We start from the raw sequence: 27,182 nt of genomic DNA, 5'->3' as shown, positions 1-27,182 counted from the left end.
AAACAGTCAAACATTTCTTTATTAAAGACTATCAAAAAGAATGTTGGTACTTATTTTGATCCAAAGCCATGAATGAGTGAGTCATTCAGCTGACAAATCCTTGCTGGACTCTCTTTCATTCTGTTTCTTCTTCACATTTTATTTTTCATTAGGTTAACATTCCCAGAAGGCATGGATTATTATAAAAAGTCAAAAAGTTATGGTTGGAGTTAGAATTTTGCCTGTTAGAATTATTCAAATCAACCAATGTCAGCCTTTAAATGCTTTATTATTCAAATGTTTAAAGTGTGTGTGGGCGACGGAGAGAAACAACATGGTGCAGTTTGAGGCAATGTGGCAGAGAGTGATGTGGGTGCTGGAGATGGGGTTGTGAGCAGGTGGGTCTGGGCCAGAGTGATATAGTTGTCATTTGTATGTGTATGTTTTGTATTGTCTAAAAATACATTTGAAAAAAAATAAGGAAAAATGAAAAGCTTGCAACACGCATCTGATTATTCATTATGAATAGGATTCATTTGATTTATATTTTGTTTACATTCTTCATTGTATCCACAATGTCACAAATAATTGAACACACACATGAGCAGATTCATTTGGTCAAAACATGTATTTATTAAAGACAGAAAAAAATAATGTTGGTACTTATTTATTGTGATCCAAAGCCATTAATGAGTGAGTCAATCAGCTTTATGCTGACAAATCCTCGCTGGACTCTCTTTCGTTTAAATCAAATCAAATGAAATAAAATGTTATTGGTCACATACACATGGTTAGCAGATGTTATTGCGAGTGTAGCGAAATCCTTGTGCTTCTACAGTAGTTCCGACAGTGCAGCAATATCAACAAGTAATCTAACATTTCCACAACAACTATCTAATACACACAAATCTAAGTAAAGGGATGGAATAAGAATATGTACATATAAATATATGGATGAGCAATGACTGAGAAGGCCTTGGCACAATGCAATAGATGGAATAAAATACAGTATATACATTTGGGATGAGTAATGCAAGATATGTAAACATCAATAATAAAGTGACTCGTGATCCATTTGTTAAGAGTCGACATGAATATCAAGACTGTATGTAGGCAGCAGCCGCTCTGTGTGATGGCTGTTTAACAGTCTGATGGTCTTGAGATAGAAGCAATTTTCAGTCTCTCGGTCCCAACTATGATACACCTGTACTGACCTCGCCTTCTGGATGGTAGCGGGGTGAACAGGCGGTGGCTCGGGTGGTTGGTGTCCTTGATGATCTTTTTGGCCTTCCTGTGACATCGGGTGCTGTAGGTGTCCTGGAGGGCATGTAGTTTGCCCCCGGTGATGCGTTGTGCAGACCGCACCACCCTCTGGAGAGCCCTGCAGTTGTGGGCGGGGCAGTTGCCGTACCAGGCGGTGATACTGCCCGACAGAATTCTCTCAATTGTGCATCTGTAAAAGTTTGTGAGTGTTTTAGGTGACAAGCCACATTTCTTCAGCCTCCTGAGGTTGAAGAGACACTGTTGTGCCTTCTTCACCACACTGTCTGTGTGGGTGGACCATTTCAGTTTGTCCATGATGTGTACGCAGAGGAACTTAAAACTTTCCACCTTCTCCACTGCTGTCCCGTCGATGTGGATAGGGGCGTGCTCCCTCTGCTGTTTCCTGTAGTCCACAATCATCTCCTTTGTTTTGTTGATGTTAAGTGAGAGGTTGTTTTCCTGACACCATACTCCGAGTGCCTTCACCTCCTCTATATAGGCTGTCTCGATGTTGTTGGTGATCAAGCTTACTACTGTTGTGTCATCTGCAAACTTGATGATCGAGTTGGAGGTGTGCATGGCCACGCAGTCATGGGTGAACAGGGAGTACAGGAGGGGGCTGAGCACGCACCCTTGAGGGGCCCCAGTGTTGAGGATCAGCAAAGTGGAGATGTTGTTTCCTACCTTCACCACCTGGGGGCGGCCCGTCAGGAAGTCCAGGACCCAATCGCACAGGTCGGGTTTCAGACTCAGGGCCTCAAGCTTAGTGATGAGCTTGGAGGGTACTATGGTGTTGAATGCTGAGCTGTCGTCAATGAACAGCATTCTTACATAGGTATTCTTCTTGTCCAGATTGGATAGGGCAGTGTGCAGTCTCTGGACCTATTGGGGCGGTATGGAAATTGCAGTGGGTCTAGGGTGATAGGTAAGGTGGAGGTGATATGATTCTTGACTAGTCCCTCAAAGCACTTCATGACAGAAGTGAGTGCTACAGGGCGATAGTCATTCAGTTCAGTTACCTTTGCCTTCTTGGGTACAGGAACAATGGTGACCATCTTGAAGCATGTGGGGACATCAGACTGATGATTCTGTTTCTTCTTCACATCAGCAATGAAGGACTCCGTGTTTCAGAAACTCACTTTATATAGAGGGGCTATCACTCTTTCACACTGTGGTAAATAAAGCCAGTTTGTTATTTAGATTTTTTTTCTTCTGTTTTTAGAAGTATAGAAACCAAAAGCCCACCGTGCCTATTTTTCGAAAATCATCAGTCCACATGTCAAGTGTAATTCGCCCATTGTATTTACCTAAGTTCTCTCGCAACTCCAGGACCACCGCTAGCTACTTTTTTGTTGTTGCCTGATGCAGGACTCTAATGCCAGAGAAGAGAGAATCTCGGATTGAAAACACCTCCATTAATTTACGAAAAAAGTCAATTTGTGCCACAGTTTAGGCTACCGATAGATGAGCGTTCTAACTACCCCTTGTGATAGTGTGGTGCAATGACAGAATGACGCAATTTACCACAATCTGCCACCATCAACCACAAACGGTCACAGCATAAGCTCAAAACTTTTAAAGGAAGAACCACTGTATAGGACTGGGTAACCTTACAGAGACCTTTTAATTCATTCTAAAATCATGTGAACCTCTATACTGTAAATACACACAGATGAAGTCCATTCAACATATTGTGTGACTTATTGAGTAATTTCTGTTCCTTGAACCTATCTTGCCATATAGCAAAGGTTTCATATACTTATTCACACAATACATTTCCACTTTCTTTGGAAGCCCTGATGCCCAAGGCAAAAAAAATTCAAAAACGTACACTCTTGGAATTATCTAGTTCGAACGACATTTATTTTTTTACTAAGTCATTCAAATGAGATAGTATCTTGTTTGAACGACTTAGTATCTCGTTTGAACTACTTATTATCTCATTTGAACGACTTAACCCATTACAGTCGAAGCCTTGCCTAAACTGGGGAGGGGTTCTACTAAGATATAAATCATTTTTAAGAAGGTCAAATCAAGTATCATTTTCCTATTTCATTTAGAAATGTAAGACCCCTTGAAGTATAAAAAATGAAAACATAATTCGTTTTTTCTAAGTGTATTTGGCCTTATTGCTATTAGCCCATACAAATGCATTGAATAACAGATGCACTTACATACAATGCATTCGGTAAGTATTCACACCCCCTGGCTTTTTCAACATTTTGCAAATGGGTCTGAATGAATAAAAAACTGTTTTCGCTTCGTCATTATGGGGTATTGTGTGTAGATTAATGTGAAAAAAGCCAATAATCAATTTAAAATAAGGCTGTAACGCAACAAATGTGGAAAAAGTCAAGGGGTCTGAATACTGTCCGAATGCACTGTAGAACAACAGAAAGTCCACCCCAAAAAATCTAAATTAAGTTTGTTCTGAAGTGTCTGTCCTATATCTGAGAGATATAAGAAAGATCAGGAAACGTTTTTTGTATTTATCCCCTTATTTTTGGCACTAAACAGTCTCCATACACTGTATATACAAAAGTATGTGGACACATTCAAATTAGAGGATTCAGCTATTTCAACTACGCCCGTTGCTGACAGCTGTATAAAATTGAGCACACAGCCATGCATCTCCATAGACAAACATTGGCAGTAGAATGGCTCATACTGAAGAGCTCAGTGACTTTCAATGTGGCACCGTCATAGGATGCCACCTTTCCAACAAGTCAGTTTGTTAAATTTCGCTAGAGCTGCCCCGGTCAACTGTAAGTGCTATTATTGGGAAGTGGAAACATCTAGGAGCAACAACGGCTCAGTCACGAAGTGGTAGGCTACACAAGTGCACAGAACGTGACCGCCGAGTGCTGAAGCGCGTAGCGTGTAAAAAAAACGTTTGTCCTCGGTTGCAACACTCACAACCGAGTTCCAAACTGCTTCTGGAAGCAACGTCAGCACAATAACCTCTCTAGGGTAGGTGACACCAAATCGTCCCACCTACGTAACAGCCAGTGTAATCCCGTGGCGCGTTATTCAAAAACCTCAAAAATGCAAAAACTTCAATTTTTCAAACATATTACTATTTTACACCATTTTAAAGACAAGACTCTCGTTAATCTAACCACACTGTCCGATTTCAAAAAAGGCTTTTCAACGAAAGCAAAACATTAGATTATGTAAGCAGAGTACCCAGCCAGAAATAATCAGACACCCATTTTTCAAGCTAGCATATAATGTCACATAAACCCAAATCACAGCTAAATGCAGAAGTAACCTTTGATGATCTTCATCAGATGACAATCTTAGGACATTATGTTATACAATACATGTATAACATGTTCAATCAAGTTCATATTTATATCAAAAACCAGCTTTTTACATTAGCATGTGACGCAAACTTCCGGTGAATTTACTAAATTACTCACGATAAACGTTCACAAAAAACATAACAATTATTTTAAGAATTATAGATACAGAACTCCTCTATGCACTCGCTATGTCCGATTTTAAAATAGATTTTCGGTGAAAGCACATTTTGCAATATTCTAAGTAGATAGCCTGGCATCACAGGACTAGCTATTTAGACACCCAACAAGTTTAGCCCTCACCAAAGTCAGATTTACTATAAGAAAAATGTTATTACCTTTGCTGTTCTTCGTCAGATAATATTCCGACCGGGAAAGCGTGTTTAGGTTCAAAGAGAGAGAAAATAAAAACATGGGGTCGACACGTGCACGCGCCTCCGTCCCATTGTCCTCTGATAGAGCACTTACCAAAAGCGCTAATGTTTTTCAGCCAGTGGCTGGAATTACATCATTCAGCTTTTCCCCGCCTTCTGAGAACCTATGGGAGCCGTAGGAAGTGTCATGTAACAGCAAAGATCCTCAGTTTTCATTAAAGAGAGCCAAGAAGAACAAGAACTTGTCAGACAGGTCACTTCCTGTAAGGAATCTTCTCAGGTTTTTGCCTGCCATATGAGTTCTGTTATACTCACAGACACCATTCAAACAGTTTTAGAAACTTTAGGGTGTTTTCTATCCAAAGCCAATAATTATATGCATATTCTAGTTTCTGGGCAGTAGTAATAACCAGATTAAATCGGGTACGTTTTTTATCCGGCCGTGCAAATACTGCCCCCTACCCCCAACAGGTTAACTATGAAATTATGAAAAATATTAATAACCATTTGACAGCAGGAAAGGGCTACATGTTTCCTTATCCAGGACTGCTGACGCAGACCAATTAGGCTATTTCAAAAACTTCCAGCCAATCAACTGGGCAAAACAAATTCTGAGGTGCGCACAGATTATTTGGACAATATTGTTGTGTGGAGTTGTTTATATTAGCGGTAAGTACACTGCTCAAAAAATAAAGGGAACACTTAAACAACACAATGTAACTCCAAGTCAATCACACTTCTGTGAAATCAAACTGTCCACTTAGGAAGCAACACTGATTGACAATACATTTCACATGCTGTTGTGCAAATGTAATAGACAACAGGTAGAAATTATAGGCAATTAGCAAGACACCCCCAATAAAGAAGTGGTTCTGCAGGTGGAGACCACAGACCACTTCTCAGTTCCTATGCTTCCTGGCTGATGTTTTGGTCACTTTTGAATGCTGGCGGTGCTTTCACTCTAGTGGTAGCATGAGACAGAGTCTACAACCCACACAAGTGGCTCAGGTAGTGCAGCTCATCCAGGATGGCACATCAATGCGAGCTGTGGCAAAAAGGTTTGCTTGGTCTGTCAGCGTAGTGTCCAGAGCATGGAGGCGCTACCAGGAGACAGGCCAGTACATCAGGAGACGTGGAGGAGTCCGTAGGAGGGCAACAACCCAGCAGCAGGACCGCTACCTCCGCCTTTGTGCAAGGAGGAGCAGGAGAAGCACTGCCAGAGCCCTGCAAAATGACCTCCAACAGGCCACAAATGTGCATGTGTCTGCTCAAACGGTCAGAAACAGACTCCATGAGAGTGGTATGAGGGCCCGACGTCCACAGGTGGGGGTTGTGCTTACAGCCCAACACCGTGCAGGACATTTGGCATTTGCCAGAGAACACCAAGATTGGCAAATTCGCCACTGGTGCCCTGTGGTCTTCACAGATGAAAGCAGGTTCACACTGAGCACGTGACAGACGTGACAGAGTCTGGAGACGCCGTGGAGAATGTTCTGCTGCCTGCAACATCCTGCAGCATGACCGGTTTGGCGGTGGGTCAGTCATGGTGTGGGGTGGCATTTCTTTGGGGGGCCGCACAGCCCTCCATGTGCTCTCCAGAGGTAGCCTGACTGCCATTAGGTACCGAGATGAGATCCTCAGACCCCTTGTGAGACCATATGCTGGTGCGGTTGGCCCTGGGTTCCTCCTAATGCAAGACAATGCTAGACCTCATGTGGCTGGAGTGTGTCAGCAGTTCCTGCAAGAGGAAGGCATTGATGCTATGGACTGGCCCGCCCGTTCCCCAGACCTGAATCCAATTGAGCACATCTGGGACATCATGTCTCGCTCCATCCACCAACGCCACATTGCACCACAGACTGTCCAGGAGTTGGCGGATGCTTTAGTCCAGGTCTGGGAGGAGATCCCTCAGGAGAACATCCGCCACCTCATCAGGAGCATGCCCAGGCGTTGTAGGGAGGTCATACAGGCACGTGGAGGCCACACACCCTACTGAGCCTCATTTTGACTTGTTTTAAGGACATTACATCAAAGTTGGATCAGCCTGTAGTGTGGTTTTCCACTTTAATTTTGAGTGTGACTCCAAATCCAGACCTCCATGGGTTGATCAATTGGATTTCCATTGATTATTTGTGTGTGATTTTGTTGTCAGCACATGCAACTATGTAAAGAAAAAAGTATTTATATATATTTATATATATATATATATTCATATTCAGATCTAGGATGTGTTGTTTAAGTGTTCCCTTTATTTTTTTGAGCAGTATATTTAAACTGATATTTTAAAGTGGTGTTTTAACTTAATCTCCAGACCATTATGCATGTGTGTGTGTGTGTGTGTGTGTGTGTGTTTGCGACTGTCATAAAGCAACTGCAGGTTTGAAGTGCTACCTTACCTTAATCTCTAGGCCCATGTAGTTGAGACTCATCCCACACTCATCTGTGATCTCAGTGATCTCAGACAGGTCGTCATCCTCAAACTCATTCAGGCTGATGTCATGGGTCAACCTGGGGAGAGAAGGAGAGTGGAAGGAGATTGGGAAGGGGGTGGGATAGAGTAAGAAGACACAGGGAGAGGAAATGTTAAACTCTCTGAACCCTCCAAAGTGCAATATACTTCTGTACAATCTGTCTGATCAATCTAACTGAACTTTGACATCTTCATTGACAGCAACTGTCGCTAACCCCCATGATGGATGATGTTGTTTAAAAACAATTGCCATCTATGATGTCTATGACAATAACTGAGAGTTAACATAAGATTAAAATAAATAAAATAAAGTGCACTAAAGGTACGAGTATAACTGAAGAAATGCAGAGCGTGTTGGAGTATTTTTCAAATATTATTACTAAAACCGCCGCAAAGGTACTTTTGACCGTTGACACTCTTAAAAAATATATTACTGTTGGCAAAGAAACGCGGTGGTTCTCACTCTGTGACTTTTCCTAAATATGGGACATTGTTAGAAACTAAATAGCACACACTTTTATCCAGTTCATTTTGTGCACTATAATGCAACATTGTGAATGGTGCAGGTATACAGTCAGCAACATGGTCATATTACATTTTTAATACAGTAAAAAAAATAGAATATGACATCATACAATAAGAGAATGTTTGGTTTGGATGTGATAATAACAAGGAACCTATCCAGTAAAATCATGTTTTTTGCCTATTCTTATAGCCAAACATACTGTAACTCAGGAAACTTCTGAAACATTTAGGCAAGTGGTCTGTGGAAAATATGCACAGTCAGTTTGGGAGAATTTGTGTTGATTGTCTATATGTTGCCAAATGGCTATTGCATAAAGCACAGAATGAGCCCAGTTGGTACTAGAATTTTTGTTACTTTTGGTATTTCTGTCAAATGTGTCTCACAGATCAACTCTGTCTATCTGCGCAGCCGATGTCCCCCTTATAATGCTGCACAGAAGTTAACACACTTGAATAATGCGACACGGCATGTAGAAATGTTTAAACTTAATGGCTGTTCGCAAAACTATGTTCATACAGGCTAGGAAACTTTACAATGCAAGAAGATAACGGTAGCTTCCAGCTTTGTAGGCTAACTTTTCTTGCTAGCTTACAGCTGAAGCTATAATCAATTCACAAACCAGGTACTATGTTTCTAATACCATGCAAAATATGCTGATTTCAAAGCTGATTGCCACTAAAACTTTATTCATTCACTTAATCAGTCTCTATCTCATGTCTCTCCCACAGATAATCTATAGCCTCAGCGAAGTGACTCAGGGCGCACCCCCTCTTGCCTTGTGAATGACGTCATTACTAGAACCGCCATAGGCCAACGTCCCCTGACGTGCTTATTTATCAGAATTTTTAAATCACGAACAGAAAAGTATTTAGAGCCATTTTTAACACACATCACAACAGGAGAGACACAACACTACATAAAGAGAGACCTAAGACAACAACAAAACAAGGCAGAAACACTTGACAACACAGCATGGTAGAAACACAACATGGTAGCAGCACAAAAACATGGTACAAACATTATTGGGCAAAGTCAACAGCACAAAGGTCAAGAAGGTAGAGACAGCAATACATCATACAAAGCAGCCACAACTGTCAGTAAGAGTGTCCATGATTGAGTCTTTGAATGAAGTGATTGAGATAAAACTGTCCAGTATGAGGTGTTCGTTGCAGCTCGTTCCAGTCGCTAGCTGCAGCGAACTGAAAAGAGGAGCGACCCAGGGATGTGTGTGCTTTGGGGACATTTAACAGAATGTGACTGGCAGAATGGGTGTTGTATGTGGAGAATGAGGGGTGCAGTAGATATCTCAGATAGGGGAGAGTGAGGCCTAAGATGGTTTTATAAATAAGCATCAACCTTGCGACGGGTATACAGAGATGACCAGTTTACAGAGGAGTATAGAGTGCAGTGATGTGTCCTATAAGGAGCATTGGTGGCAAATATGAAGGCCGAATGGTAAAGAACATCTAGCCGCTTGAGAGCACCCTTACCTGCCGGCCTATAAATTATGTCTCCGTAATCTAGCATGGGTAGGATGGTCATCTGAATCAGGGTTAGTTTGGCAGCTGGGGTGAAAGAGGAGCGATTGCGATAGAGGAAACCAAGTCTAGATTTAAATGTAGCCTGCAGCTTTGATATGTTACTTAGAGAAGGACAGTGCACCGTCTAGCCATACTCCCAAGTACTTGTATGAGGTGACTACCTCAGGCTCTAAACCCTCAGCGGTAGTAATAACATCTGTGGGAAGAGGTGCATTCTTCTTACCAAACCACATGACCTTTGTTTTGGAGGTGTTCAGAACAAGTTTTACGGGTAGAGAAAGCTTGTTGGACACTAAGAAAGCTTTGTTGTAGAGCATTTAACACAAAATCCAGGGAGGGGCCAGCTGAGTATAAGACTGTATCATCTGCATATAAATGGATGAGAGAGCTTCCTACTGCCTGAGCTATGTTGTTGATGTAAACTGAGAAGAGCGTGGGGCCTAGGATCGAGACTTGGGGTAATCCTTTGGTGACAGGCAGTGGCTGAGACAGCAGATTTTCTGACTTTATACACTGCACTCTTTGAGAGAGGTAGTTAGCAAACCAGGTCAAAGACCCAATGTATAATTACCTAGCAGCCAACCTGCATGCACCAATCCCATGTAATGAATGTGCTTGCTGAAAGCAAGACCTGTCTAGAACTCTTGAATACTCATATTATTTTACTTCTTCTGCCGGCTCTAACGCTTAAACTGTTTCAGCTATCAACATAAACCAACTTTCAAATGTGCAGACTGCCCTAACTTAGATTCATTATTTTTGATACTATTTATACTTTTTATATGACTTTTTATATGACAACCATATTTGAATTTCAAAGGCCAAAGACTAGAATGGTAAAAAATCATAAAATCCTAGACGGTGCTACGCTTTAACCGTTTAAGCTATCAATTCCAAACCAAGGCTGAAATGTGCAGACGGACTCAACTTATTGTGCTTGCATTCAGATTTGTTATACTATTAATTATGAACTAAACTAAGCAAAAAAAGAAACATCCCTTTTTCAGGATCCTGTCTTTCAAAGATAATTCATAAAAATCCAAATAACAGGTCTTCAGAGTTTAAACAATGTTTCCCATGCTTGTTCAATGAACAATTAATGAACATGCACCTGTGGAATGACACTAACAGCTTCCAGACGGTAGGCAATTAAGGTCACAGTTATGATAACTTAGGACACTAAAGAGGCCTTTCTACTGACTCTGAAAAACACCAAAAGAAAGATGCCCAGGGTCCCTGCTCATCTGCGTGAATGTGGCTCAAGTATGCTGCAAGGAGGCATAAGGACTGCAGATGTGGCTAGGGCAATAAATTGCAATGTCCGTACTGTGAGACGCCTAAGACAGCGCTACAGGGAGACAGGATGGACAGCTGATCGTCCTCGCAGTCGCAGACCACGTGTAACAACACCTGCACAGGATCGGTACATCTGAACATCACACCTGCAGGATAGGTACAGGATGACAACAAAAACTGCCCGAGTTACACCAGGAACACACAATCCTTCCATCAGTGCTCAGACTGTTTGCCCTAGGCTGAGAGAGGCTGGACTGAGGGCTTGTAGGCCTGTTATAAGGCAGGTCCTCACCAGACATCACCGGGAACAACGTCACCTATGGGCACAAACCCACCATCGCTGGACCAGACAGGACTGGCAAAAAGTGCTCTTGGCTGACGAGTCCCGGTTTTGTCTCACCAGGGGTGATGGTCCGATTCACGTTTATCGTCGAAGGAATGAGCGTTACACCGAGGCCTGTACTCTGGAGTGGGATCGATTTGGAGGTGTCATGGTCTGGGGCGGTGTGTCACAGCATCATCGGACTGAGCTTGTTGTCATTGCAGGCAATCTCCACGCTGTGCGTTACAGGGAAGACATCCTCCTCCCTCATGTGGTACCCTTCCTGCAGGCTCATCCTGACATGACCCTCCAGCATGACAATGCCACCAGCCATACTGCTCGTTCTGTGCGTGATTTCCTGCAAGACAGGAAAGTCCTTGTTCTGCCATGGCAGTGAAGAGCTCGGATCTCAATCCCATTGAGCATGTCTGGGACCTGTTGGATCGGAGGGTGAGGGCTAGGGCCATTCCACCCAGAAATGTCAGGGAACTTGCAAGTGCCTTGGTGGAAGAGTGGAGTAACATCTCACAGCAAGAACTGGCAAATCTGGTGCAGTCCATGAGGAGAAGATGCACTGCAGTACCTAATGCAGTTGGTGGCCACACCAGATACTGACTATTACTTTTGATTTTGACCCCCCCTTTGTTCAGGGACACATTATTTAACTTCTCTAGGGCCAGTGGGACGAAATCGTCCCACCTACGTAACAGCCAGTGGAATCCTGTGGCGCGTTATTCAAATACCTTAGAAATGCAAAAACTTCAATTTCTCAAACATATGACTATTTTACACCATTTTAAAGACAAGACTCTCGTTAATCTAACCACACTGTCCGATTTCAAAAAGGCTTTTCAACGAAAGCAAAACATTAGATTATGTCAGCAGAGTACCCAGCCAGAAATAATCAGACACCCATTTTTCAAGCTAGCATATAATGTCACAAAAACCCAGAAGACAGCTAAATGCAGCACTAACCTTTGATGATCTTCATCAGATGACACACCTAGGACATTATGTTATACAATACATGCATGTTTTGTTCAATCAAGTTCATATTTATATCAAAAACCAGCTTTTTACATTAGCATGTGACGTTCAGAACTAGCATACCCCCCACAAACTTCCGGCGAATTTACAAAAAATTGACTAAATTACTCACGATAAACGTTCACAAAAAGCATAACAATTATTTTAAGAATTATAGATACAGAACTCCTCTATGCACTCGATATGTCCGATTTTAAAATAGCTTTTCGGTGAAAGCACATTTTGCAATATTCTCAGTAGATAGCCCGGCATCACAGGGCTAGCTATTTAGACACCCAGCAAGTTTGGCACTCACCAAAGTCAGATTTACTATAAGAAAAATGTTATTACTTTTGCTGTTCTTCGTCAGAATGCACTCCCAGGACTTCTACTTCAATAACAAATATTGGTTTGGTCCCAAATAATCCATTGTTATATCCAAATAGCGGCGTTTTGTTGGTGCGTTCAAGACACTATCCGAAAGGGTAAATAACGAGGGTAAATAGGGTAAATAAACAGCGGTGACAAAAAAATTGTAAATATTCCATTACCGTACTTCGAAGCATGTCAACCGCTGTTTAAAATCAATTTTTATGCCATTTTTCTCGTAAAAAAGCGATAATATTCCGACCGGGAATCTGCGTTTAGGTAAAAAGAGGAAAGAAAATAAAGCACGGGGTCACCTCGTGCACGCGCCTAAGCCCATTGTCCTCTGATCGGCCACTTGCCAAAAGCGTAAATGTGTTTCAGCCTGGGGCTGCCTCGATATCATTCAGCTTTTTCCCGGGCTCTGAGAGCCTATGGGAGCCGTAGGAAGTGTCACGTTACAGCAAAGATCCTCAGTCTTCAATAAAAAGAGCCATGATGAACAACAACTTGTCAGACAGGCCACTTCCTGTTCAGAATCTTCTCAGGTTTTTGCTTGCCATATGAGTTCTGTTATACTCACAGACACCATTCAAACAGTTTTAGAAACTGTAGGGTGTTTTCTATCCAAAGCCAATAATTATATGCATATTCTAGTTACTGGGCAGGAGTAGTAATCAGATTAAATCGGGTACGTTTTTTATCCGGCCGTGTCAATACTGCCCCCTACCCCCAACAGGTTAATTTCTGTTAGTCACATGTCTGTGGAATTTGTTCAGTTTATGTCTCAGTTGTTGAATCTTGTTATGTTCATAAAAATATTTACTAATATTTATGTTCATCCAATCTTGTTATGTTCATACAAATATTTACAAATATTTATGTTCATACAAATATTTAAGTTTACTGAAAATAAACGCAGCTGACAGTATACGTTTTTTTGCTGAGTTTATAAGAATTCTAAATATGCATTAAATAACATGGGTTTGAATGAGAACCATAGGAATACAGTGGTATCTATTCAAAATGGTCATGGTCCTTGGCAGTTGAAGCTCCTTGGGTGGCACGTAGCCTAGCGGTTAGCACATTGGTCCAGTAGCTGCAAGGTTGCTAGTTCAAATCTCTGAGCCGACAAAGGGAAAAATCTGTTGATGTGTCCTTGAGCAAGAATTTCTCTAAACTTGTTTTTGCTTTGTCATTATGGGGTATTGTGTGTAGATTGATGAGGGGGAAAAAACTATTTAATCCATTTTGGAATAGGCTGCAACATAACAACATTTGGAAAAAGTCAAGAGGTCTGAATACTTTCCAAATGCACTGTAGAACCATCACCTCGCTTGGCCTGTTCTACCACTGGCCAGCTGCTTTTGGACCGCACTGCAACTCCCCACTAGTCAAGCTCCTGTTTATTTTAGGCCCTTGTTTGATCTGGCTGCTGAGTCTACCAATGAAGGGTACAAAAGCAGCTGATAATTGTAACCATTTATAGACTACTTAAGCCATCTGAGCTGTTTTTATCTGAACTGTCCTCATTAATGGGCTCCCGAGTGGCGCAGTGGTCTAAGGCACTGCATCTCAGTGCTAGAGGCGGCACTACAGACACCCTGGTTTGATTCCAGGCTGTATCACAAACGGCATTGATTTGGTGTCCCATAGGGTGGCGGACAATTGGACCAGCGTCGTCCGGGTTTGGCTGGTGTAGGTCGTACTTCTAAGTAAGAATTTGTTCTTAACTGGCTTGCCTGGTAAAATACAAAATATTAAATTAATGACTTCTGTCTGTGCCATGTCTCCCAATGTACTGTTAGTAGATGATTTTAATGTCCACATTGACGCTATTGCAAAATGTACTTTTGCTGCTGTCTTTATGTTATCACTCTATGGTCAAGAAACTAGCTCCCTGGTATACAGAAAATACCCGAGCCCTGAAGCAAGCTTCCTGTCAAGGCTGTACGCTGCTGGTGGAGAAGTCAGGTGCAGGAGAGCAGGGAGTATTGAACAAGCGCACACTTTATTATGGCAGTAGAGAAAATAACAGAAGAACGCAGCTTCTTGAAAACCTCCAGCCCACAAGGCAAAAGTGTAAGGCGCGATAAATGTTCAATACAAGACACAGTAATACAAAATAAACAAACCGTGTGCAAAAAACACAGAAACATGAAAACCCAGTCTTGCACGTAACGATAACCACGTAACACGAAACAATTACACACAAAGACATGGATGGGAACAGAGGACTAAATACATCAGTGTGATTATGGAATGAAAACAAGGTGTGTATGGAACAAGACAAAACAAATGGACATATGAGAAATGGAGCGGCGATGGCTAGAAAGCCGGTGACGTCGATCGCCGAACACCGCCCAAACAAGGAGAGGAGCCGACTTCGGCGGAAGTTGTGAGACTTACAGAAAATTGGAACGGAAATGGCGCTCCACCAAACTGGAAGTCTTCCGACTAGCTTGGAAAGACAGTACTGTACAATATCGAAGAGCCCTCACTGCTGTTCGATCAGCCTATTTTTCCAACTTAATTGAGGATAATAAGAACAATCCAAAATGTATTTTTGATACTGTCGTAAAGCTAATTAAAAATCATTCCCCATGAGAGGATGGCTTTCACTTCAGCAGTGATAAATTCAGGAACTTTGACGAAAAGATCATTAGAAAGCAAATTATGGACTCCTCTTTAGATCTGCGTATTTCTTCAAAGCTCAGTTTTCCTGAGTCTGCACAACACTGCCAGGCCCAAGGATCAAGGGAGACACTCAAGTTTTTAAATCCTATATCTCTTGACACATTCATGAAAATAGTAATGGCCTCTAACCTTCAAGCTGTATACTGGACCCTATTCCAACTAAACTTCCTGTGCTTGGCCCTCCTATGTTCAACATAATACATTTACATTTCCTGTGTGAATTTAAATATGCTCTCTCTAATTCTCTCTTTCTCTCTTTCTGTCTTTCTCTCGGAGGACCTGAGCCCTAGGACCATGCCTCAGGACTACCTGGTATGATGACTCCTTGCTGTCCCCAGTCCACCTGGCCGTGCTGCTGCTCCAGTTTCAACTGTTCTGCCTGCGGCTATGGAACCCTGACCTGTTCACCGGACGTGCTTGTTGCACCCTCGACAACTACTATGATTATTATTATTTGACCATGCTGGTCATTTATGAACATTTTAACATTTTAACATCTTGACCATGTTCTGTTATAATATCCACCCTGCACAGCCAGAAGAGGACTGGCCACCCCTCATAGCCTGGTTCCTCTCTAGGTTTCTTCCTAGGTTTTTGGCCTTTCTAGGGAGTTTTTCCTAGGGAGTTTTTCCTAGCCACCGTGCTTCTTTCACATGCTTTGCTTGCTGTTTGGGGTTTTAGGCTGGGTTTCAGTACAGCACTTTGAGATATCAGCTGATGTACGAAGGGCTATATAAAAATAAATTTGATTGATTGATTGATTTATATTTGTCATTTAGCAGACGCTCTTATCCAGAGCGACTTACAGTAGTGAATGCATACATTTCATTTATTATTTGTTTTGTACTGGCCCCCCGAAGAAATCGAACCCACAATCCTGGCGTTGCACACACCATGCTGGCATTGCAAACACCATGCTCTACCAACTGAGCCACAGGGAGCTATAAATGGTTCCCTATCCACCGGAAGTGTACCAAACTCACTAAAAGTGGCAGTAATAAAGCCTCTTTTGAAAATGCCAAATCTTGACCCAGAAAATATAAAAACTATCGGCCTATATCAAATCTTCCATTCCTATCAAACAGTTTGAAAAAGCTAACTGCCTTCATGAAGATAAAGGACGTATTTGAAATGCTTCAGTCTGGTTTTAGACCCCATCATAGCACTGAGATTGCACTCATGAAGGTAGTAAATGACCTTTTAATGGCGTCAGACCAAGGCTCTGCGTCTGTCCTCGTGCTCCTAGACCTTAGCGCTGCTTTTGACACCATCGATCATGACATTCTTTTGGTGAGATTGGAAACTCAAATTGGTCTACACGACAAGTACTGGCCTGGTTTACATCTTATCTGTCGGAAAGATATCAGTTTGTCTCTGTGGATGGTTTGTCATCTGACAAATCAACTGTAAGTGTCAGTGTTTCTCAAGGTTCCGTTTTAGGACCACTATAGTTTTCACTATATATTCTACCTCTTGGTGATGTCATTCGGAAAAATAATGTTAACTTTTACTGCTATGCGGATGATGCACAGCTGTACATTTCGATGAAACATGGGGAAGCCCCAAAATTCCCCTTCCTGGAAGCCTGTGTTTCAGACATAAAGAAGTGGATGGCAGCAAATGTTTAACTTTAAACTTGGACAAAACAGAGATCCCAGTCCTGTGTCCCAAGAAACAAAGAGATCTGTTGAATCTGACAATTAATCTTGATGGTTGTACAGTCGTCTCAAATAAAACAGTGAAGGACCTGGTGTTACTCTGGGCCCTGAACTCTCTTTTGATGAACATATCAAGACTATTTCAAGGACAGCTTTTTTTCACCTTCAAAACATTGCAAAAATCAGGAACTTTCTGTCCAAAAATGATGCAGAAAAGTTAATCCATGCTTTTGTCACTTCTAGATTAGACTACTGCAATGTTCTACTTTCCGGCTACCCGGATAAAGCACAAAATAAACTTCAGTTAGTGCTAAACACGGCTGCTAGAATCTTGACTAGAACCCAAAAATTTGATCATATTACTCCAGTGCTAGCCTCTCTATACTGGCTTCCTGTAAAGGCTAGGGCTGATTTCAGGATTTACTGATAACCTGTTTGGGATAGGGGGCAGTATTTTCACGTCCTGATGAAAAGCGTGCCTAAAGTAAACTGCCTGCTACTCAGGCCCAGAAGTGAGGATATGCATATAATTAGTAGATTTGGATAGAAAACACTATAAAGTTTCTGAAACTGTTAAAATAATGTTGGTGAGTATAACAGAATTTATTTGGCAAGCGAAACCCCGAGGACAAACCATCCAGGAATGTTTTTTTTGAGTTCACTGTGTTTTCAATTAGCCTTCCCTGTGGCTCAGTTGGTAGAGCATGGTGTGTGCAACGCCAGGGTTGTGGGTTCGATTCCCACGGGGGGCCAGTACAAAAAAAAATGAAATGAAAATGAAATGTATGTATTCACTACTGTAAGTCGCTCTGGATAAGAGCGTCTGCTAAATGACTAAAATGTAAAATGTCTAAAATGATGTCTTCTATGGGAACCTAGATTTCTGTGGCACTTGGTTGCAGTTCCTATTGCTTCCACTAGATGTCCACAGTTTAGAAATTGGTTGATCTTTTTCTGTAGAGAAATTAAAAAGTACGGCTATTCAGAACGAGGGTCCAGCCTAGTGCACTCTAATGTTTTGGTGCGCGCAACCTGGAACGTGCTTCACTTTGTTTTCGTCCAGTATTGAACACAGTTTATCCCGTCTTAAATTTTATCAATTGTTTACGTTTTAAAATATCTAAAGTTGGATTAGGAAAGTTGTTTGAAATGTTTGGACAAAGTTTACAGGTAACTTATCCTCTTACATCTAGATGTTCCGCTAGCGGAACGCCTCACCAATATCCAATGATAAATCCAAAAACGTCAATTTTTCAAATATATGACTATTTTACACCATTATAAAGACAAGACTCTCCTTTATCTAACCACATTGTCCGATTTCAAAAAGGCTTTACAACGAAAGCAAAACATTAGATTATGTCAGGAGAGTACCCAGCCAGAAATAATCACACACCCATTTTTCAAGCTAGCATATAATGTCACAAAAACCAAAACCACAGCTAAATGCAGCATTAACCATTGATGATCTTCATCAGATGACACTCCTAGGACATTATGTTAGACAATACATGCATGTTTTGTTCAATCAAGTTCATATTTATATCAAAAAACAGCTTTTTACATTAGCATGTGACGTTCAGAACTAGCATACCCACCGAAAACTTCCGGTGAATTTACTAAATTACTCACGATAAACGTTCACAAAAAACATAACAATTATTTTAAGAATTATAGATACAGAACTCCTTTATGCAATCGTGGTGTCCGATTTTAAAATAGCTTTTCGATGAAAGCACATTTCGCAATATTCTGAGTAGATAGCCCGGCCATCACGGCTAGCTATTTTGTCACCCACCAAGTTTGGCACTCACCAAACTCAGATTTACTATAAGAAAAATTGGATTACCTTTGCTGTTCTTCGTCAGAATGCACTCCCAGGACTTCTACTTCAACACCCAATGTTGTTTTGGTTCCAAATAATCCATAGTTATATCCAAATAGCTCCGTTTTGTTAGTGCGTTCAAATCACTATCCGAAGGGTGACGAGCCGGCGCGTTTCTTGACAAAGAATTTCAAAAATATTCCATTACCGTACTTCGAAGCATGTCAAACACTGTTTAAAATACATTTTTATGCAATTTTTCTCGTAAAATAGCAATAATATTCCAACCGGAAGACGTTGTATCCGTTCAAACACTGAAAGAAGAAAATGGAGTCTTCACATGCACGCGCGCACCAGTGTCATTGTTCTCAGAATGACCACTTTCCAAAACCCCTACTGTTTTTCGCCCTGGGACTGCAGAGTTATCATTCCCCGTTCTGGCGCCTTCTGAGAGCCTATGGGAGCCTTAGAAAATGTCATATTACAGCAGAGATTCTGTATTTTCGATAAAGAGGCTACAGAAGGCCAAGAAATGGTCAGACAGGGCACTTCCCATATAGAATCTTCTCAGGTTTTGGCCTGCCATATGAGTTCTGTTATACTCACAGACACCATTCAAACAGTTTTAGAAACTTTAGGGTGTTTTCTATCCAAATCAAATAATTATATGCATATTCTAGTTTCTGGGCAGGAGTAATAACCAGATTAAATTGGGTACGTTTTTTATCCGGCCGTGAAAATACTGCCCCCTATCCTAAACAGGTTATTAGATATTTTGTAGTCATGTTGGGTGAGTTGGCACCAGTGTTTTTCTGAACCAAATGCGCCAAATAAATGGACATTTTGGAGATATAACGATGGAATTAATTGAACAAAAGGACCATTTGTGATGTTTATGGGACATATTGGAGTGCCAACAGAAGAAGCTCTTCAAAGGTAAGGCATGAATTATAACGTTATTTCTGAGATTTGTGTCATGCCTGGCTGGTTGAAATATGATTGTCATGTTTTTGTTTGATGGGGTGCTGTCCTCAGATAATCGCATGGTTTGCTTTCGCCGTAAAGCCTTTTTGAAATCTGACATGGTGGCTAGATTAACAAGAAGTTAAGCTTTAATTTAGTGTATTGCACTTATGAAAGTTAAATATTTTAAAAAATGTTGGGATTTCGCGCTTTGCAATTTCACCGGATGTTGTTGAAACGTTCCGCTAGCGGAATCCCCAGCCGTAACAGGATAACCTGCAAAGCATTACATGGGCTTGCTCTACCTATCTCTCCGATTTGGTCCTGCCATACATACCTACACGTACGCTACGGTCACACGACGCAGGCCTCCTTATTGTCCCTAGAATTTCTAAATAAACAGCTGGAGGCAGGGAATTCTCCCTTAGAGCTCCATTTTTATGGAATTGTCTGCCTATCCATGTGACATACGTAGACTCCGTCTCGACCTTTAAGTCTTTATTGAAGACTCCTCTCTTCAGTAGGTCCTATGATTGAGTGTAGTCTGGCCCAGGGATGTGAAGGTGAACGGAAAGGCACTGGAGCAACGAACCGCCCTTGTCTCTGCCTGGCCTCTCTCCACTGGGATTCTCTGCCTCTAACACTATTACGGGGGCTGAGTCACTGGCTTTCTGGTGCTCTCTTCTATCCCGTCCCTAGGAGGGATGCTTCACTTGAGTGGGTTGAGTCACAGACGTGATCTTCATGTCTGGGTTTGGCACCCCTCTCGGGTTTGTGCCATAGGCGAGATCTTCGTGGGCTATACTCAGCCTTGTTTCAGGATAGTAAGTTGGTGTTTTTAAGATATCCCACTAGTGGTGTGGGGGCTGTGCTTTGTCAAACTGGGTGGGGTTATATCCTGCCTGGTTGGCCCTGTCCGGGGTTATCGTCGGATGGGGCCAAAGTGTCTCCCGACCCCTCCTGTATCAGCCTCCAGTGTTTATGCTGCAATAGTTTATGTGTCGGGGGGCTACCACGACTGGTCTGCCGACGAATACTCCATCCGCTGTGCCTCCAACCGGCCTCCGTCGGAGCAGACGCTTCTACTAGCCCCGGGCTACTAACTTTTAAGCGCCATTAATCACGGTACTCCATTCTGTTTATTATTTGTTTATCTGTCGGCCCCAGCCGTGAACTCAGGCTGTGTGTGTAGTTAACCGACCCTCTCTGCCCATTCATCGCCATTTTACTTGTTGTTGTTTTAGCTGATCAGCTGTTGTCTCACCCGTTGTTGTCTAGCTAGCTCTCCCAATCAACACCTGTGATTACTTTATGCCTCGCTGTATGTCTCTCTCATATGTCAATATGCCTTGTATACTGTTGCTTAGGTTAGTTATTGTTTTAGTTTACAATGGAGCCGCTAGTTCCACTCATCATACCTCTGTTACCTCCTTTGTCCCACCTCCCACACATGCAATGACCTCACCCATTATAACCAGCATGTCCAGAGATACAACCTCTCTATCATCACTCAGTGCCTGGGCTTACCTCCGCTGTACCCGCACCCCACCATACCCCTGTCTGCACATTATGCCCTGAATCTATTCTACCACGCCCAGAAATCCGCTCCTTTTATTCTTTGTCCCCAACGCTCTAGGCGACCAGTTTTGATAGCCTTTAGCCGTACCCTCATCCTACTCCTCCTCTGTTCCTCGGGTGATGTGGAGGTAAACCCAGGCCCTGCATGTCCCCAGGCACCCTCATTGGTTGACTTCTGTGATTGAAAAAGCCTTGGTTTCATACATGTCAACATCAGAAGCATCCTCCCTAAGTTTGTTTTACTCACTGCTTTAGCACACTCCGCCAACACTGATGTCCTTGCCGTGTCTGAATCCTGGCTTAGGAAGGCCACCAAAAATTCTGAGATTTCCATACCCAACTACAACATTTTTCGTCAAGATAGAATTGCCAAAGGGGGAGGAGTTGCAATCTACTGCAGAGATAGCCTGCAAAGTTCTGTCATACTTTCCAGGCCTATACCTCGAGCCACTTTTTCCAACATTCAGACCAAAAAGGCCACCAGGACCTCAGCTGGACATGACCTCAAAGTACAGCCCCATTCAATTTTTTCAGCTGTTTTTCACCTCGTCAGTTGTTGATTCCCTGGTGTTGAACACTAATAAGTATGGTGCTAAGAAGGAGGCATGCAAGAAAGAGGGATGAAAGCCCATTTCCATGTCAGATCTTTTTTGTTACCTGTCAATGGTCATTTACATGGGTCTTGTGAAGCTGAAAACCCTGAAAGACTACTGGAAAACTGCTCCCCTCTATCAACTGCCTTTCCCCTCCACTGTCATGTCATGCAAAAGGTTTCTGACAATCTCACGGGCACTTCATATCAGAGACCCAGAAGTTGATGAGGACAACGAGAAGAAGCGAGGCACAGCAAGGTTTGATAAGCTCTGCAAAATAAAACCTCTCTACCACAGTGTGGTTGAGGCCTGCAAGACCTATTTTCAGCCCGCCCAGAACCTTTCCATTGATGAGAGGATGGTAGCCTCAAAGGCCAGAATTGGCCTAAAACAATACATGCGTAACAAACCAACTAAATGGGGTTACAAACTGTTTGTTTTGGCTGATTCTGCGTGTGCATACACGTGCAATTTTTTTGTTTATGAGGGGAAGAGCAGTTTTGCGACCGGTAAGGGACTCAGTTATGATTCCGTTATGGAGTTATTCAATTTTGAACTGCTGGGGAAGGGCTACAAACTTTTTGTGGACAACTTTTACACAAGCCCTACCTTGTTTGCAGACCTGAGGAAGCTGGATGTGTGGGCTTGTGGCACCATTCGGAACAACAGAGTGGGCTTTCCGAAAACCAAGGTGAATGGCATGCCTAAGCGGGCTGAGCGGGGTACCATGAGATGGATTCGCCAAGATGGCCTGCTCTTTGTGAAGTGGATGGATACCAGAGAGGTGGTCATGTGCTCCAGTATCCACAAGTCCTTCAGTGGAGATCACGTCGTCAGGCGTGTGAAGGGCGCTACTGGGGCATGGACCACCAAAAATGTCCCCATTCCTGTAGCTATAAAGGATTACAACAAGGGCATGGGAGGTGTGGACCTGTCAGACGCGCTGATAGGTTACTACAATGTTCTCCACAAGACAATGAAATGGTACAAGACATTTTTTTATCATTTCATCGACATTGCTGTGGTGAATTCCTTCATCCTCCAGAAGGAAATGGCTAAGAGCTGTGGACAGTCCCCCATCTCACAGCTAGCCTACAGAGAGCTGCTCATCCAGGAGCTTGCTTGCTACAGCAAGTCCACTGCTGTCCCCTCTACCTCTGTCCCTTCTGCTCCTTCAACCAGTGGTGTTCACCTGCCCAAATTCATCTCTGCAGGCATGAATGTGCCTCAGGGCAAAAACGGCACAGTGGGGAGGCGTCGTTGGGCGCTTTGTCACAGGAAATGCCCCATCACCTGCACCACTTGTTCAGTAACCCAGAAAGAGACTGCTATGGGGCATGGCATTAGAAGCACAATTTTGTGTAGAGGACTGAGGGTCTTCACAATATTGTACATTATACATTGCATGTGTGTAAATAGTTACCCTTGTTATTTTAAATGTTTTCAAATGTTTCAAAACATTTTTGGTTAATTTTTGGAGGGGTGAGTTAGAATATCATTTTAGTATTTTGTATATAGTTATTTACATCAAAATGTATCACTGTACCAATTCGGCCACTTGGGTACATTTGGGCAACTTGTGTGGGACACCTGGGTGACTACATGCTCAATGTCATGTAGCTCACTCATTCCTGAGATATCTGTCTGAAACCTTTCTCAAATACTGTTTCCCTCTTATGTTCTGCATCGAAATTATCGCCAGCATCATATCTGAATGTTTGGCTGTTCTTGTGCAGTTGGAAGATGATGCAACAACAATAAAAAACAGAAAACGTATGTTTATTTCCTTGTATTTTCTACTACCAGATCTATTGTGTTATATTCTCCTACATTCAATTCACATTTCCACAAACTTCAGAGTGTTTCCTTTCAAATGATACCAAGAATATGCATATCCTTGCTTCTGGGCCTGAGCTACAGACAGTTAGATTAGGGTATGTCTTCAGGCAGAAATTGAGAGAAGGGGGGGGGGGTATCCCAAAGAAGTTAATATTAGATTTGGTGCACCAGCTGTTATTTACAAATAGACACAAACCGCCACCCCTTGTCTTACCCGAGGCAGGCGTTCTAACTTGCTGATGCATGGAAAACCCAGCCAGCTGTATGTTATCCATGTTGTCGTTCAGCCATGACTCGGTGAAACATAATATATTACCGTTTTTAATGTCGCCTTTGGTAGGATAGTCTTGATCAGAGCTCATCCAGTTTATTATCTAATGATTGCACGTTGGCTAATAGGACTGATGGTAGAGGCGGATTTCCCAATCGCCGTTGGATCCTTACAAGGCACCCTGACCCCTGTCCCCGATATCTCCGTCTCTTCTTCATGCGAATGACAGAGATTTGGGCCTTGTCCGGTGTCTGAAGTAAATCCTTCGCGTACTACTCGTTAAGGAAAAAAAATCTTTGTCCTGTTCGAGGTAAGTAATCGCTGTCCTGATATCCAAAAGCTCTTTTCGGTCGTAAGAGGAGGTGGCAGAAACATTATGTACAAAATAAGTTACAAATAACGCAAAAAAACACACAATAGCAGCATTGGTTTGGAGCCCGTACATTGGCATTCATCTCCTCCAGTGCCATTCGCTCCCCTCAAAACCCACTCAGCCTCCTTCACTCACACTGCTCCCTGGTACACCTCGGAGCTACGCCTGTTAAAAGCCAGTGCACGGCGTCCCGAGCATTTGTACAAGTAGACGTTTGAGTAGTTCACTCTCAAGCATACACAGATCACCTGTTAAAATATAAGAATGCCATCTCAGCTGCAAGAACATCCTATTACTCCGACATCATAAACTCTGGTAAAAACAACCCAAAAGTCCACTTCTTCACAGTGAATTTCCTACTTCAGCCTCCTGACAACTTCCCTGCAGAACCTTCCCTCAAGCAGTGCGATAAATTCCTGAACAACTTCAGTCCATCTTAAACCTTCCCTTCCTCTCCAAAATACTGGAGTGGGTTGTGGCCACTCAACTACATAACATTCACGAACCATTCCAGTCTGGTTTCTGCTCCAAACACAACACTGAAACAGCCCTGGTCAAAATAAGTAACAACCCCCTCCATGCAGCTGACTCAGGGCTGCTATCCATCCTCATCCTCCTCGACCTGAATGCAGCCTTTCATACCATCTCCTACCCACTCCTCATGAAATGTCTAGTTGGTGTCACGGGTGTTGCACTCTCCTGGTTTTCCTCCTACCTCACTGACCGCCAACAGTTTGTGCAACTGAAAAATCACAGATCAGGGTGCGTGACCTACCCCTGGGAAAGATGCAAAATCAAAGTTCACTTCCACTGCAATGCAGATGACACCCAAAAGACATCTCCCAACAAACCCACCACTCCCCTCCCTCATCAGCTGCCTTCAAGACATCCAGAGCTAGATGAGAATGAACCTCCTAAAACTTAACAGCAACAAGACAGAGCTCATGCTCATCGGCTCCAAATCCAACCTCTCCAAACAGTACAACCTCAGCATCACCATAGATGGTTTCCCAGTACCTTTGTTAACACAAGTCAAAAGCCTCTGTGTCACCCTGGAAAGTTCCCTCTCATTTCAACCCCACATAAAAACCATCATCAGGATATCATTTTCACTAAATACTCTTTCAAACACACATGGTTACGTTGTACTGTGCCATTATGGCTATTAGCAGGTAGCTGGACAATAGACTTGCCTAGAAGGAGGGTATGGGGAGAATTCTATCGTCAAATGTATTTCTAAGTTAGGTTGGCACAACCCTCCGTGATTGATTGCAATTTCAGTTTAATCCACCAGAAAAGACAAAACAAATAATACCACAAAAAGTATTATTATATATTATCAAGTTGATGGCACAGTCATATTGCTGGCACCTACATAAAACTGAGTGACTCATTCATTCATGGCTTTGGATCAAAATAAATAAGTATCAACATTCTTTCTGATAGTCTTTAATAAATACATGTTTTGGTTATCCTGACTGGGACACCATGTACAGTATTATAATAGCCCATTATGGGCTATTAGCAGGACAATATACCTTTACCAATACCTCTCTGTATTTTGATACTTTGTGGATGGGGGCTCCGGAGTGGATGGGGGCTCCCGAAGTGCAAAAAGATGCAGGTTCGATACCCGTGCCGGCCGCCACCAGGAGACCCATGAGGCGGCTTTGGTTTGAATTTAGAATCCTCCAATATATGTAATTATTGGTGGAGAGTCAATTCATATTTTTCGATATACTGTAGGCCTACCGTAGTCTCACTAGTGTTGAGCAATGTGATGTTAAAAGTGGTGTAGGTCTTATTTATTTAAAGAGCATATTGAAGTTAGAAGCAATAGGATTTGAAGCAATGGCCTACAACTATTTTAGCACCGCAGCGAGCGTGCAAAAAAGTAGGCCAAAAATGAAGCCTGACCTAAATTTGAGGTGGTTTTGGGTGACAGCGGCAGAACCGTTGGGGCTAGAAACACAATTCAATCCCAGGAACGTTCCTAAGGTTCTCCCGGTCTGTGCAAGCCTACCCTTGACCGTGTTGAATTAACCCTTAACAGTGAAAACAGGGAGTATTTCTTCTAACAGTTGACATTCACATCTCTCCCCATAGGAATACATTGCCTGCTGCCATAACTTCAACCTGATGTGTATGTGGATTATGATTGCCAAATCAATCGTCTTCAATGACAATCCATCAGGCCACTATAAGGATTACCTGTGTTGATTTTAACCTGTTGGGGCTAGGGGGCAGTATTTGCACGGCCGGATAAAAAACGTACCCGATTTAATCTGGTTACTACTCCTGCCCAGTAACTAGAATATGCATATAATTATTGGCTTTGGATAGAAAACACCCTAAAGTTTCTAAAACTGTTTGAATGGTGTCTGTGAGTATAACAGAACTCATATGGCAGGCCAAAACCTGAGAAGATTTCATGCAGGAAGTGGCCTGTCTGACAAGGTGTCGTTCTTCTTGCCTCTGTTTATTGAAGACTGAGGATCTCTGCTATAACGTGACACTTCTTACGGCTCCCATAGGCTCTCAGAAGGTGGCAAAAAGCTGAATCGTGGCTTTGCAGGCTCTGGCTGAAAAAAAGTAGCGCGTTTGGGTAGTGGCTGGTTACAGTACTGTGAGACTCAGGCGCGTGCCCGCGTCGACCGAATGCTTTGTTTTCTTTCCTCTGTTTACCTAAACGCAGATTCCCGGTTGGAATATTATCGTTTTTTTTACGAGAAAAATGGCATAAAAATGGATTTTAAACAGCGGTTGACATGCTTCGAAGTACGGTAATGGAATATTTAGAATTTTTTTGTCACGAATTGCACCATGCTCGTGACCCTTATTTACACTTCGGATAGTGTCTTGAACGCACAAACAAAACGCCGCTATTTGGATATAACGATGGATTATTTTGGACCAAACC

General features: G+C 42.5%; 1 protein-coding gene across 2 annotated transcripts in view; it reads right to left on the bottom strand.

Moving 5' to 3' along the window:
- Positions 1-27,182, bottom strand: part of LOC123730759 (C-Jun-amino-terminal kinase-interacting protein 1) — a 117,534-nt gene that overhangs the window by 57,784 nt on the left and 32,568 nt on the right. For both annotated transcript variants that reach the window (XM_045708436.1, XM_045708437.1), the window contains one exon: positions 7,315-7,426. In XM_045708436.1, coding sequence (XP_045564392.1) covers positions 7,315-7,426 — 112 coding nt within the window. The remainder of the gene's footprint in view (positions 1-7,314; positions 7,427-27,182) is intronic.

The sequence above is a fragment of the Salmo salar genome, chromosome ssa26 (assembly GCF_905237065.1).
Source record: "Salmo salar chromosome ssa26, Ssal_v3.1, whole genome shotgun sequence".
NCBI classification, from domain to species: domain Eukaryota; kingdom Metazoa; phylum Chordata; class Actinopteri; order Salmoniformes; family Salmonidae; genus Salmo; species Salmo salar.
This window is presented reverse-complemented; position numbering and strand designations above follow the sequence as displayed.